We start from the raw sequence: 14,552 nt of genomic DNA on the forward strand, positions 1-14,552 counted from the left end.
AATAGTGAAATCTGTCTTGATAAATTCAGATTGTTGCAAAGCAGCCTCAGTCTTTGTTGTGTCAGTTTTCTTACAATATTCTGCGTAGTAGAATAGACCGATAGTGGCATATCAGTCACAGTTTGCACATAATTTTAGCTCGGTATCTGAAAACAGTGACAAAACAGAAAATGTGTAGGCCTACTTGGAAACTTTTATCATCTGGCCTAAATCTCGGTTATTTGGAATCAGGATGTGACAGTATTTGTTCAAGCTCTAGTGAAAAACCTTCTGCTGGAGTAGTTATTTTCTAAGGAATGCAAGGGTGTCTGGGAAAATTTTTTCAACAGTGCATCAGAAGAATTTCAGGATTCTTGAAGAAATTTTTCTAATGGTTATTTTTTGAAACAGATTACAAATCCCAAATCTTGGCATTGATGAAAAGTATCAGAAAATCCTTCAGAACTATGGACATGACATAGAAGCAATCTGTAAGCTCTATACTAAGCAGAAGCAAGACCCTCCATTGGCTCGTAATCTGCCTCCAATAGCTGGTAGGATCCTGTGGGCACGCCACCTGTTCCAGAGAATCCAGGAGCCCATGGAGTCTTTCCAGCAGCACCCGTCTGTACTGCAGACACCGGATGGCAAGCGAGTAATCCGCAACTACAACAAAGTAGCAAAAGTTCTTATGGAGTTTGAAGTGATCTATCACAGGGGATGGCTTCAGCAGGTAAAACAGTGGATTTTGGTTACATATTTCTTTTAAAAAAAACATGGTGGATTTTTGTTGGTGGTAGACTGTTAAAATCTAGCTTTGCAGACCAGACTGGATTCCTGTTGTGCCAGGCACCACTGAAACACTGGGTTACAGCAGTGTGAAAGAATTTCTGGTTAATAGTCAGGTATGCTATGCTTTAGGTTTAGCTGTATTTAGGAGCACTTGAAAAATCATGTTAATTATAATGAAAAAATATTTGTTATGGAAATACATAATGGAAATCCAGTGGTAGCCTTAGCTGCCCCTCAGTCTTTGTCATATCCTACTGACTGGTGCAAGAAGGTCACATGGGGAGAGGAGTTTTATCAGCTGGTTGTCTTAAGATAAAAGCAGACACAAGTTTCCTCTGTTCTGAATAATATGATCCTCTTTTTTAAAGCAATAATCCATGCGTACCCTCAGAGTGAGTGTATGTATAAAAAGAATCTAATTTGAACTGATAGAGCATCTTACAGAATTAATAAAGTACATTGCACAACTGTATCTTGCACTATTTCACTTCCTATCAAATATCTGGTAAGGCAGAATACTTTGTAGTTGAATATTCTTCAGAAATCATGGTTTACCATAAGTTCTAAATCTCATTTGACTGATTTTATTATTCTCATGTTTTTTGTCCATAGAACCTCTGAATGCCTTCATATTATCAAATGGTGTCTGTAAGGTCTATTTTCTAGTTATGAAATCTCTGAAAGTTTCTACTATCCTATTGGCATATTTTCCACCTCTAGTTTCTCTGTTGCTTTGGCAAAGAGCATGCTTTAGAAAAATTGGCCTCAGCCTCTGAAATCTCAAAAGAAAGGGATCACAATCTACAGATAACTCTTTTGAAGTTGTTGGCATAGTTAGCAATGCAGCTGCCTCTTGTTCTTGGAGCTCAACGCTAACTTTTGTATAATATGAAAAACACTGAGGCAGATAAATATCAGTCTTCTCAAAGCTAGTCTTAGACAAGATCTGAGACTAGAGGCTCCTGCTGTCTCTTGCCCAATCTAAATATACTCTTCCTTTCCCTTTCACATTTGCAATTGCCATTAAGGCTTAAGGGATCACTAAATTTGATTGTCCAGTTCTGTAAGTTGGAGAATTTGTGTCAATTTGGTGTGGTCACTGGTGGTCACTGGGAATCAAGGAACCTGAAGAGTATAACCTGGAGGTATGTGTATCATTCTTTTTCAGAAAAGAAATTGTGGTGCTTCAGAAAGCCTTTGGCATTCGTTTGGTATTTCTATCCTGAACTTGGTTTCAGATCTGATTCCAGTATCGTGCTGGATATCTGCACGGTTCCAAGTATACTGGTGGTAGATTTCACTGAACTATGCCTGAGATAAGTCCCTGCCTGAACACTTTTAAGATGGGTTCCCTATCCCAGCTGTAAAGACTAAGGAGGATGTGTGCTTCTTGTGGGGCTGCACATGTTGTCTTTGGCTAGATGATCTATTGATCAGATTTTCTGACATGTAGCATGCCTTTACAGAGCAGTTCACTACATTCTCCTTTCGGCTTCCACAAAATGGCTAAAATGTCCAAGGCATGAGGCTCTCACCTGAACTGGTGACTGGCTTTGTGAGGTCCTAGTCCCTATTCTGAATTGTGCTGAAAGTAAGAGTCTGGCTTCTCTGGTAGCACAGCCATGTCCCACTAGGCAGCCATATACTCACTGAACCTGCTTCAATAATTTGGGAGCAAAGAGGGGTGGATTTGAACACAATTTCAAGTTTTTGAAACAAAAAGACATGCCTTGAAAATGTATGAAAAGCATATTTATTCACATCAATGTACTCTTCTACTAGATTATTAAAAATAATGTGATTACTGTTCAGTAGTCTCTTCTCACTTCTTGTGGCATCAAGGGCACAAGCTGGTGTAGACATGAATATCAGAGAACACAAGGTGGAGCTCATGCTCTATTCCTGAATAAAAGGAAGACGTGAGAGGGGCGAGTGTCCTGTGCAGAATACAAATGCAACAGAACTAGGGCTCTGGCATGCTACCTTTTATCGTACTATACAATGGAAGTAGTTAAGTTAGTGTCTTTTTCTGATATTTAAGAATACTTTTTTTCCCTTTTGTCTGTTTGTTCCTGAATGTCAACCACTTTGTTTATCTACTTCTTTTAATAGCATAAAATGTAAAGCCATAATTTTCATGCTATGCCCAATTCAACTTGGACATACTGAAATAATTAAATACTGGGAAGTGTGAAAGTGCAGTTCTATGTCAGTGTAACATTCGTGCCTTCAGCATACCCCTTATTTCTGTTAACAATGTGTACTACCTTAGTAATCAAAACTGCTTGAAAAAAAAACATAAATGGGAGAGGAAGAAAGTGAAAGTAGAAATAACGAGTCTCTGAAGCCCAAAGAAGAGTACACTAAGATTTGCTGGTGAATTTTGGAGGAAAAAGTTCAGTGGCTCTTTAAGGCAGTTGTACAGAGTAAGCGACTTCATTGCTAGTGGATAAAGCACAACAACTTCACTGACAAAAGTTGACTAATGTTTACTTGAAAATTGTCTGTAATGTCATTATAATATATGAAACTGTTGAAGGAAGCAGTATAGTCAAGCATATATTAGTCATTGAAAGAGGAAGCAAGGTTTGTGTATTACATAAAAAAAGGAAGAAATGCATGGAAAATCATTGGGTTCTAAAGCTATTGCTTAGAGGCAAGCTCCATCTCAAAGTAAAGTGATACATGAAACTTAAGAAGCGAATAATGAAAAATAAAGTTATGTCAGAGAAAGGACAACAGGAAAACAGAAATAGCAGCAAGACGTGACTGGTATCCATGAGTGATCTTCTTAGATTCTTAGGAATCTTCTTCCTTATAGTCAAACGGAAAACAAATGATATTGAAATACTCAAATGAGGCAGTTAAATCACTAGTGTGATTAGGCTTCCCTTTTAAGAACAAAATAATTTTAATAAATATTAATTTAATCTTTTAAAAAAATTGTCCTGGAGGTTGGATGTAATTGGGAGTTACAGAGCCATTAAGACTGCAGTGTGATATAGCTGTTTGTTAGTGGAAAACAAGCGAAAGGAGAAGCTAGGAATCAATTACAAAAGATGTCTGAAGAAATTATCCAAGATTAAATGCAGTTCATCCAAGAGGTTATGCAGCCTTCAGAATGTGTGGTAAGTTTTAACGAAATGAGATTTCAGAGGACAGAATTAAAAAAAAAATCTATGGCTTTGCCTTCAATGTTTGACTGTGGAATGGGGCCTAGGATATCCAGGAACCAATGGAAAAATATCTGTCGGATATTGTTAATTTGACTGTTCAGTATTTGGGTACATACAGATCGCATCAATAAAGTTCTATTTTTGATTCATACCATATCAATCTTCATTGCAATATCTGATTTTAGTATCTCTTCATACCAAACTGATATTTACAGCCAAAACTAAGTATTTTGTTGTACTGGCTTGTCTGATCAGGAGTGATGACTTTCTTTCCTGCAGATTGAATTAACTAAAACAGGACTTCAGGCAACTCTATTGGTAAAAGCTCCAGAAACAGGAGAATTATTTGTGAATTTTGACCCTCAAATATTAACTTTAATTAGAGAAACAGATTGCATGGCTCACATGTGCCTTGAAATCCCACCATTTGCAATTGCTCTTCAACAGAAGAGAGACTGGTATAAGAAGATTGTCCACAATTTGCAGGTGGGTTAATTTTAGTTGTTTTATACATGTGTAGCGTATGTTAAAATGACTAGGCTTTATAGTCATGGGAAAGTTAAAAATGATGATCAACCATTATGCATTAAGACAACATTAGTAAATCTTTTTATTTTATTGTTTTGAATCTTTATAACTTTGTCCTGAGATGTTTAAAAAAGAATTTCCTAGCTTTGTGTCTTCTGTGAAGTTGCTTCCAAGTTGCACAGGTTTAGGGAAGCACTGCAGACTTTGGGAAAGAGATAAGGATAGGGAGAAAAGGAGACGTACAAGATTCCTCACTCCACTGCCAGCTTTCAAAATGATAAGTAGTTCATCTCTTATCCAACAATGGAGTTAACATTTGATACACTTTGTTTTGAGAGGATAATTAGGAGGGAGGAACAGATGGTATGCCTTTAAAAAGTGTAAAACATCCAGTAAATAGCATATAGCAGAATAGTTTCTGCACCACTGTTTTGACACAGATGCCTATAGAACAGTTTAAAAAAGAGAAGCATAAGCTTCCCCTTCTCTTGTCTTTTAAATCCTTTGGATTATTTTGTCTACCCTTGAACAGACAAGGTTCTAGATAACTAAGAAGACAAAGATTCTAAGATAGCAGGTGTCTGGAAAACTATAACTTCACAGGGCTACTTGATTCTCAAATGAGAAAAAATGTCATGTTACATCATAAAGTTATTACAAGGATAGTTTCTTGCAAAATATGAAAATAGATCAGTGGGTTAAAGATGCGTTTAAAACCAAATACCATATTAAAGCTCTGGTAAGGCTGTTCTAATAAAACTGCTGAAAAGTTAACTTAGATGATGATTTTTTTTCTTGGGCTTTTTTTTTTTTTTTTTTTTTTTTTTTTCTCCTGGAGCATCCATTTAGGGACTAAAATATGCAAGCTACTTCAAAAAACAAAGAAACAAACAAACAAAAAATCACCCTTTTAATATATCTGAAAGTGATTCCCTGTGAATTAGTACTTGTACTATTATGAAAAGTAGCAAACAGTGAACTTTTTGCCAAAAATAATAAAAAAACCTCCCAAACAATTTCTTAGTGCTTCTTAAGAATTTCAGTAATGTAAATACAGAGGAATTGTCTTAATTTAAGTCATGATGAGTGTATGTGAAGAGGTTGGGACCAGTGTATATTAAAATGCTTTAATTCCCTGTTTGTTTCAGATGATTCTGGCAGAATATAAAAGAATTAAACTGAAAATACAACATCCTATTGAACAATTGATGATCCCTTGGTTAGCAAACGTAGATGATGCTATCCAGCCAGGTCTGATATTACTGACCTGGACATCACTGAATATTGAGAAATATGTTAATACAGTTTTTGACAAACTAGGTAAGTCACTTGCCTCTTCCCTTGACTTCTGCTTGTTTGTTTCTATACAAATGCAAGTTACATTATTAAGCTTGCTGTCCTTGTTATGATTTGCGATTAATTGACTCATACGTTGCAGAAATTAGAATTTTCGCCCATCCTGTACTTCATGAAACGTCTGCTTTAAAAAACATATATTTTTTTTTTCTCCTAACATCTTTGTCAAATTTTTACTTAAATGAATGGGAATGCAATAAGGTTTAAGCAAGCATAAGTGGTATGTAAAAGGTCCTGTGTATTTTGAAATCAGAGAAAGATAGCTATTTTAGCTATTTTTTTCCCTAAAGAATATCTAGGTTTCAGACCTTTCCTAGTCTTGCCTTTTGTTTCTACATGCACAAAACAAGTTCTTAGGGAATATCTTCACTGAATTAGCATTGTCAGTACCTAATAGCTTTTCCTATTACACTTATTAAAAAAAAAAAAATCTTTAACACAAATGCACACACAGCTCTTTGAGCAACAGCTTTAGAAAACAGATGAACTTTTATTTTATTCAAAATATTATCACAAGACTGCACTGAGATGCATAATGTTTCTGAAGATACCAAATTCCTTTTGTTTCATGTCTAATATTATATCAAATACAGATTCTGATTTTTGGAATTAAGTATGTCGCTATAGTGGAAATTTTCTTTAGTTGAAATGGAAAATTAAAAAACATGTTGGATGCTAGCCTGACATTACAGTCAATATAATTTTGAATATCACAAATAGTTTGAGTCTGGAACAGGCACTTTGCTTTTATTTCACTTTCAGCATTAAAAATGAATTGCTATATAACTGTGAAAATTCTAGTGATCGGTGTCTGATAACTATTGGCTTCTAACATTTTTTGAAGGATTTGTCAAAAATTTCTGTTGCTAGTGGGTTTGCCAAGTGGTAACTGATTCAAGCTATAGGAGAAGGGGAAGTATTCCTTGAACACCTCAACTGAATTGTAATGTCTTTATATTTTTGCATTTATTTTTGAAACACATATACTTAAAGCATTTCTTGTGTATTTTTATGGTATTTCACTTATTATATTTTAGGATATGTACAGCATGTAGTAGATGAGCGTATGTTATGCAAAGCATCAATTATGAGTCCAGTGGTGAACTTTGTCATACAAGTTTAGATGTTTGAAATAAACTGGTTAAGGTGCAGAATTCATATAAAATTGAATACGTTAGTTTATTGAAGGAAAAAAATTAGCAGGGCTCTGCAAAAACTATTATTTCAAACTTTTAAGCTTGTTTTGAATCTTCTGTTTGCCTTAAAAGCTGACCTGGAGTTATTGCTTGATCGAGTGAATGACTTGATTGAATTTCGTATTGATGCTGTCCTTCAGGAAATGAGTAGTGTGCCACTCTGTAAGTTGCCAGAAGATGAACCACTGGACTGTGAGGAATTTCTCCATAAGACTAAGGTTATTACATGAAATTTTCATAAAGATATATTTAATATTTTGAATTAAAGTCTGTTCATTTTTTTATGAGATAAAACCACTGCAGAATTAATGAAGAATGTGTTGGAAAGCGAAGTAAGGAAATCCCCAGTTGTTTTTTGGCTAGAACATTAAAAAGGAACAAAAATACGAAATGCAATGATGTCTGAGCTGATACATTCTTTTACTAATGCCAAGGCGACTGCTGTGTGATATTTCCTTTATGCTTTGATACCACTCAAGTGTTTTTCCTCTGTGATAGTTTTTTTTTTTTTTTTTTACTGTTGCTTGTTTAGTGCCTTTACCGGCATTGGGAATTGCCCAGCTGATGCCTGTGAATAGCATCCATAACAAGTGCACTTGGTTGCCTGGGAGAGTAAATACTCAGTACATGATCATTTCCATAGTATCTTTCAAAATCTTGAGCTGTCTTGAGTTGATATGTGCAAAATATACTCAGAAGTGCCTGAGTGAAGGTATTCTGGGAAGAACCCCTTCATTTACTCCATCAAAATACTTACATGTTCAGGGGGATTAACCGTAAGCATTTAAGTTGCTAGCAAGTGAAAGATAATTAAACTAGTAATAAAATTGAATGTTATTTTTATCAGACCGTAGTGAGATATTCTGGCCTTTTAGGGTATAATGTCTAACTTGTGTTTTCTCCTGAAATAAACTTTGCTTTTGAAAAGATTGTAGTTCATATAAATAAATCCCTATGCCTGGTCTCCTGTAGTAATAAACACTACAGTGAGTTTTGTTTCTCTTAGCATACTTGCCTTTTGGTCTTTCCTCTTTTGTCCCATGTAAAAACTCTCCTTATTGTTAATTAGAAAGAAAAACTTAGAATATTTTTTTATGGAATGAATGGTATTTTGTAAACCTCAAAATCCATAGTTTGTTGTAGTTGATTCTGCTGCTACTTTTTCTCCTGATAGGGCTAGTACTAAAAGATACAATCACTAAAGTAAAAATAGGTGAGAGTGAGCACAAAAGAAAGCTTGAACTTCTGCCTAGCAATTACAGCACCACAACAGCTGATCGTTTTGAATTAACAGAGTAAATTGTATACTAACCCCAGTTATGGGTACAATGGAAATAATAAGATTAGTAAGCTTATTTCAGTTTCCTATTAGAAAATACTAGAAATAAATTCTATCATGTATCAGATATCTTTAAGTTTCCTAAGAAGCTGCTACAACAAAAAGTGCTATACTATGGGAAGAAAAACCAAACCAAACCACCAAAGTAGCTTGTTTAAATATTTTCTCTGATACTACAGAACAGATCTCTCAAATAGAATGAATCATTAGGAAGATCAAGTATTGTCTTAAAATTTGGAAATGACTGCATCTTGCTAATGTCTGAATTCTTCCAGTTACTGATTTCAATTAAACAGAGGTAGCCAGGTTTGAGTAAGCTTAAAGAAATAGGAGATAATAGAGAGAGAGAAAAAAAAGGCAATTATAAAAATTATACTTCACTAAAAATATGTGATTATTTAACCTTAAATATTAAAGAAAACCTGCACAATACTTTAAAATATTTCTGAATTTTATTAAATCTCATTATTTGTTTTCTTCTCCCCCCAGTTAATAATTTTCTTGTTTATTCTAATAATAAATACAACTTTTGATGGATTTTATCTCCTATCTGACTATAAAAGGAAAATGCAATTAGCTAATACTCCTTATGGCACAATCAAGTAATATAAAGTGGAAATGATTAAATGAAAGGTTAATGTCTCCCATACCTACACTGAAAAAATAAGAAAATTAAGAAATACTTGCTTTTGGGAGCTCTTTAACATAGCTATGCACTATAAACATTATTTCATAATATTAAATCTGGGTAAGTTGTGTATTTTAGGAAAGAAGTCACAGCAATTTTGAAAGATGCTTATGATGTCTTATTTGTCAGAACAAAAAACCCAAAACTAAATAATTTGGAACAAACCAATTTAAAAATAATGCTGTGCATTGATCATGTTTTTTCACAAATACGGGGCCTGGAATACTGTGTTAATAAAGGCTGCTGTGACCATGAAATAGACATAAGTACCAGGAACCATAAGAACATATGTTTGTTTTGGTTTGATAATAGGAGCTCTGTGTAAAAGGTTCCCAGACTTTACATTTGAAAAGCTCACTGGTAGAAGCAGCAGCTAATGAGCTGATTAACATGTTACTAGACAATGAAGTACAGATCAAAAAAGAAGACGAGAAGTCAGTTGATCTCACTTGTGAAATAAGGGAAAAAAATACGGGTAAGATTATATTGTACCTTTATGCTTATGTTTCTTTTGCATGCTTGATACCATTGAGAGGATACTGTAGCTCAGCTGACTGAAGTATCAGTCGGTATCTAATGTTTAAAGAGTTTTGCTTGAATTTGTCTGGATAATGATAGATTATCTAACAATCATCTGCAAAATACATCAATGTTAATAGTCTAACTTGCATGTTCAAATATATATTAGAAACAACTACTTATAGGCCTTGGTTAAGTGCTGGACTTAGAGAAACATAGAATGGTTTGGGTTGGAAGGAATGTTAAAGATCATTTAATTCCAAGCCCTCTGCCCATGGCACCTTCCACTAGACCAGGTTGCTCAAAGACTATCCACTTCCAGGGAGTACTTCAAGGGACATCACAATTTCTCTGGGCAACTTGTTCCAGTGCCTCACCACCCTCACAGTAAAGAATGTCTTCGTAGTATCTTATCTAAACCTACCCTCTTTTAGTTTAAAGCCATTCCCCCTTGTTCTGTCACTACACTCCCTGACATAGAGTCCCTCTCCAGCTTTCCTGTAGGCTCCCTTTAGGTACTGGAAGGCTGCTGTAAGGTCTCCCTGGAGCCTTCTCTTCTCCAGGCTGATAAAGCCTTGAGATTCTTAGATTCTTTCTCTATGAAATACCTTTTTTTTTTTTTTTTTTTTGTGTTTGTGATAATTATGCCAATTTGAACTGAGTAGACAAGGTGGATAGGGATAAAATGACAAGTACAATGAGGTACAGATGAGTATTTACACTTCGGTAAAATTTAGCTATTAGTTCAGGCACTTGTGGGTGTTTTGGTTTATTGTGTTTTTAAGTCTCCTAAATCAGTTTAACTAGCTAGATTTTTGATGTTTTAGCAACAGAGGAGGAAAGAAGATCAAAAAGCCTGATTTCCTCCCACAATTCCAGTGAGATATGGGACGGACTATCCCCTCCAGCAAAGAGGAAGAAAACGGATTTAGAAGTGTTAGAGGAAGAAGCCAATGAACTGCTTTCCTACTTCAATGGTTGTAATATTGACACTCTTTTGAAAGTCACTCGAAACACTCTGGAGACCATACGGAAGCGCATCCATGCATGTTCCATGATCAGCTTCTTAGGTGCCCATATTTTAGTACTTTCCTTGCTTAGTTAGCCTATGAAAAGAAATATGTAGATGTAATATACCAAAACTATATCAAAAAGAGCCAGATATGTAAAAGAGGAGAAAACATGGGAAGTTGAGTAAACTATCTTGATAAATCACAGTTGATAACATGGTATTTTTCCAGAGGAATTTTTCTTTCCTTTAAGAGTAGGTATGTATCATAGTGATACTGTTTCTCTTAGGACAGACACTACTGTTCTGGAGGTGGATAATATATTTGGAGCTTGATAAGTGGTTGCTGTGTGACTTTGGCTTTTATATAAAAATGTGTGAAAAAACACTAGAGAAAGAGGTGTATTATCTTTCTCTTACTAATTGTCTTAAGATCTTTCTATATGTTATGCTCTAACACTTTTTTTGAAGTGTTTTCTTGTTACTTATTTTTAAGAAGCAAAAAAAAAAAGCATTTGGTTTTGGCCTCTCTAGCATATAAGGCATCCAATATGAAGAGATTATGATAAGTTTTTGTGCCCAATTTAGTATGCTGACTGTGAGTACAAGCCAGATAAATTTCTGTTAAACAGAGCTTAGCTGTGCAGAACAATTCGATGAGGAGAGAAATAACATGGCACATAGATATTGTTGATGCTACTATGGACTTTAACAATATGTCTTGTAAATTACCCAGGAGTCTTTTTTCCTTAAGAAATAACACTCAGTACTCAATATTGTGCTGTATATATTGGTTTACATCATTATAAATCCTAGAATGAGGTCTTGAAAAGAGTTGTGAACTTTTTTGTTGCTGTTATTGTTTTTCATTTAGAAAATCACAGTGCCTCTAAGAAGAAAACAAGTGCTCATCCTATTATTAGGACTAGCATTAACCTATGTATCCCTAAAATCATCATGACTCCCTCTTTGGATGAGGTACAGCAAATGCTTAATAAAGCTGTAGACAGCATTGTGAAAGTAATGAAAGGAGTTGGACAGTGGAGTAAGGAGAGAATATCCAAGGTTTGTCTTTAATAGCTATACTTAAAACTAATGTCTCAAAACTGCTGCAAATAGAAAATGTTTTTTTTTTTTTTCCACAGAAGAAAATGTTAGAGAGAAAAGTGGCTGTGTTGCAGTGTGAGAGTGGAGACAGCGATTCTGATGATGGAATGAAAGAGATTGGAATGAAAAACATGCATGGTAATGATAAACTCAATTTTAATTCTAGGTAAATGTGATCTATACAGTATATAGAAAAAGATATCAAATATAAAATGCATCAGAAGGAAGAGAATAAAGACTTTATACATTTTAAACCACCTCAGAGTAGAAATAGGATGTAACAATGCCAGAGCTTTTCTTTGTGATTAAAAACCAGGCTGGCCTGAAGATACTTGTCCTTGTGAGAATTTGAGTAAGGGAATTTTGTGTGTGCCTCGTACAGTTATACTGCTTTGGGTTCTACTTGCAATGTGTGAGAAGCTGTTAGGGAGCCAGCTTGGGCAACATAGCAGATATTTTGAGTGAATTTGGAAAACAATTATAGTCACTACCACTGCACGAACGAGCTTTTGTGATTTGCCAGCATGGTTTGTAACTTCACATCTTGAAATGGTCTTAAAGCTTGTGTTGACATTCCTTTGGGAAAGGTAAGTTGATCCTAAACAAAGACTGTTACTGAATAGAAATACCTATATAAAATCTCAATACTGGTGGAGAGATTTTTGTGTAGGATTGAATAGACTGAAACTGTTAAAAGGACTTAATGTGTTTTGTGATCAGGCATGAAATTAAGTTATTGAAGATATTCATGGAAGGAAATTTAAGAAATTGGTTGCTGGGTTTTTCTTATCTGAAAATTTTCAAAATCAAGCCAAATTAATTACTCTACTTTGTACTTCAGGTGCTTCAAAATATATTGAATGTTTCTAGGGTAGGTTCCTCTTACACACCTAAAAAATAGGGAAGTAATATTTGGACTGCTTAAGAAATTAAATTGTTCTTTCAAAACCAAGAGTTTCTCTTGCTTGAGATGGAATAAAGCAATGATGATAAACTCAATCCTATGGGTATTTCCTAACTAATGGACATTCTTTTTATCATTCTTTTCTTTTGAGGCCTGGCTGTGATAATCCTCTAGGATTTAATGTTTACTTTGATTTCAAATTGTAACTGTAGCCTGTCCCGGGTATTTCAGAAAATAAAAGTATATAAACATTCTGTCAGTGCTGACTTATCAGTAAATCACTTAGGTAGAGTGTACAGGAGAAAAAAAAAAGGTTGGGGAGGGAAAGGGGAAGGTTATACTTGAAAAATTAGAGAGAAACTTGTTCCAGATTTGACAGAGAACCCAGATGAAGCAAGTTTCCCAACTACAGAGAAGTTTATGAATATGTGGTAACTATATTGGCTACTTAGATTTCTAGCTGCCTTTTTGATTAATAATAACACATAATTTTAAAATGCATGCTTATTGAAAAACAGGTCATTAGTTTTTGTTGATAGGAATTTGCTGGGCGTAAGCAATATGTTTGTCCTAAAACTGCTTTTGTATTTGATTCAGCCTTTGTAGATAGTACATCAGATGCAGCATCACTCAATTTGTCTGATTCAGTTCAAAACAAGAACTACTTCAAGAGTGTTTCAGAGAACAAAGAAATTATTAAATTGGTATCTTTACTCACCACTGCCATTAATTCTACAAAAAAGGTAAGACAATAGGGATGTTAATTTTATATTACTATTCAAAAAATATAAATGTATGACTTTTAATATCCTTGGACAATAAAGGTAGTCATTGAAAGCACAGTTAAACATATGAATGAGAAAGTGTAGGATAGCGGATGAAAAACATGTGGCTGCAATTTTACATTTATGTTTTGAAAGTGTAACATAGGTTAAAGCGTAGTCAATGTTCAAAGGCTTATGAGACTTTGAGTATTATATAAAGTAAAGCTTAAGTATGATTAAAAATGTATCTCCAGTTAGTAAAACATTATTTAAAAAATCTTAAGTATAATTGAGTCTGCATATTTAGTACAGAACCAGTAGTAATTGTACGAGTGTGTAAAATACGGTTTTATTCACGTAGAAATTATAGTGAAGCCAGCATGAGCTCTGGCCCAATGTGAAGTGTTTGTGAAGCTTTTTGGAAGAAAGCTAGCTGTCAGCTTGGTGTTTGTAGAGGGCTGCGTAGGATTTGATACTGGAGGCTAGGAGACAGCTTAAGGAGTATGCGTGATTTCTTTGCCCTTTTCTTATTTCCTGCACTCTCTAGTAAACTGTAGGTCTAGAAATGGTATTTCTTTGGGGAACTCTGCATCAGTTCCTCCTGGGGCCAGTCCAACCTTACAATGGAGCCTTGACATATGGAAATTTTTGACTCAATGCATTGTAACATCAGTAGTATTAAACTATAACTAGCGCAATGACATACAGGTTTGTGCTGAAGACACCAAGGTGTGGTTGGCAATGGTGGGTAGTTATCCTGATATTTTGATACCCAATATGTTGTAGTTGGAAGCTGCTATCATTTTGCCAGGCTAAATCCTTCAAACAGTATGTTTATTGTAAGTTGTCATGAGTATTATCTCTCATGATAGTCACCTCTCATGTACATTTTTAATAAGCTGAAGTGATGACAATTTATCCTTAACATTTTTATAAATTCTTGAGAATCAGAAAAATAATTGTATTGCACACTCCTTAAATGATTTTCAAATCAGAGATACCTAATTGACTATATAATTTATTGTTAACATTGCAAATGTGATAGGTGTTTAAAAAAAACACTCTCGTAATTTCATTATTCAAGAACAGATTGAGTAACTGCTGTTCCTGTTATGTTGGGCCCTGGAGGTCAGGTTTCAGTTGCTAGTCCGGTGAGTTGTAGAGAAGGATACTGGAGGAAATTGAAGAAGAAGGC

General features: G+C 34.8%; 1 protein-coding gene across 12 annotated transcripts in view; it reads left to right on the forward strand.

The window, feature by feature from the left end:
- DNAH5 (dynein axonemal heavy chain 5) overlaps window positions 1-14,552 on the forward strand; it is a 152,279-nt gene that overhangs the window by 40,480 nt on the left and 97,247 nt on the right. For all 12 annotated transcript variants that reach the window (XR_013946316.1, XR_013946317.1, XR_013946318.1 and 9 more), the window contains 9 exons: window positions 391-712; window positions 4,227-4,433; window positions 5,624-5,795; window positions 7,100-7,245; window positions 9,367-9,529; window positions 10,401-10,643; window positions 11,457-11,647; window positions 11,728-11,827; window positions 13,191-13,336. Coding sequence is in view for 8 of the 12 variants with exons in the window: in XM_080579301.1 (XP_080435427.1) it covers window positions 391-712; window positions 4,227-4,433; window positions 5,624-5,795; window positions 7,100-7,245; window positions 9,367-9,529; window positions 10,401-10,643; window positions 11,457-11,647; window positions 11,728-11,827; window positions 13,191-13,336 (1,690 nt within the window). In the remaining 4 variants the exon portion in view is untranslated. The remainder of the gene's footprint in view (window positions 1-390; window positions 713-4,226; window positions 4,434-5,623; window positions 5,796-7,099; window positions 7,246-9,366; window positions 9,530-10,400; window positions 10,644-11,456; window positions 11,648-11,727; window positions 11,828-13,190; window positions 13,337-14,552) is intronic.

The sequence above is a fragment of the Anser brachyrhynchus genome (genome assembly GCF_964034855.1).
Source record: "Anser brachyrhynchus genome assembly, chromosome: 2".
NCBI classification, from domain to species: domain Eukaryota; kingdom Metazoa; phylum Chordata; class Aves; order Anseriformes; family Anatidae; genus Anser; species Anser brachyrhynchus.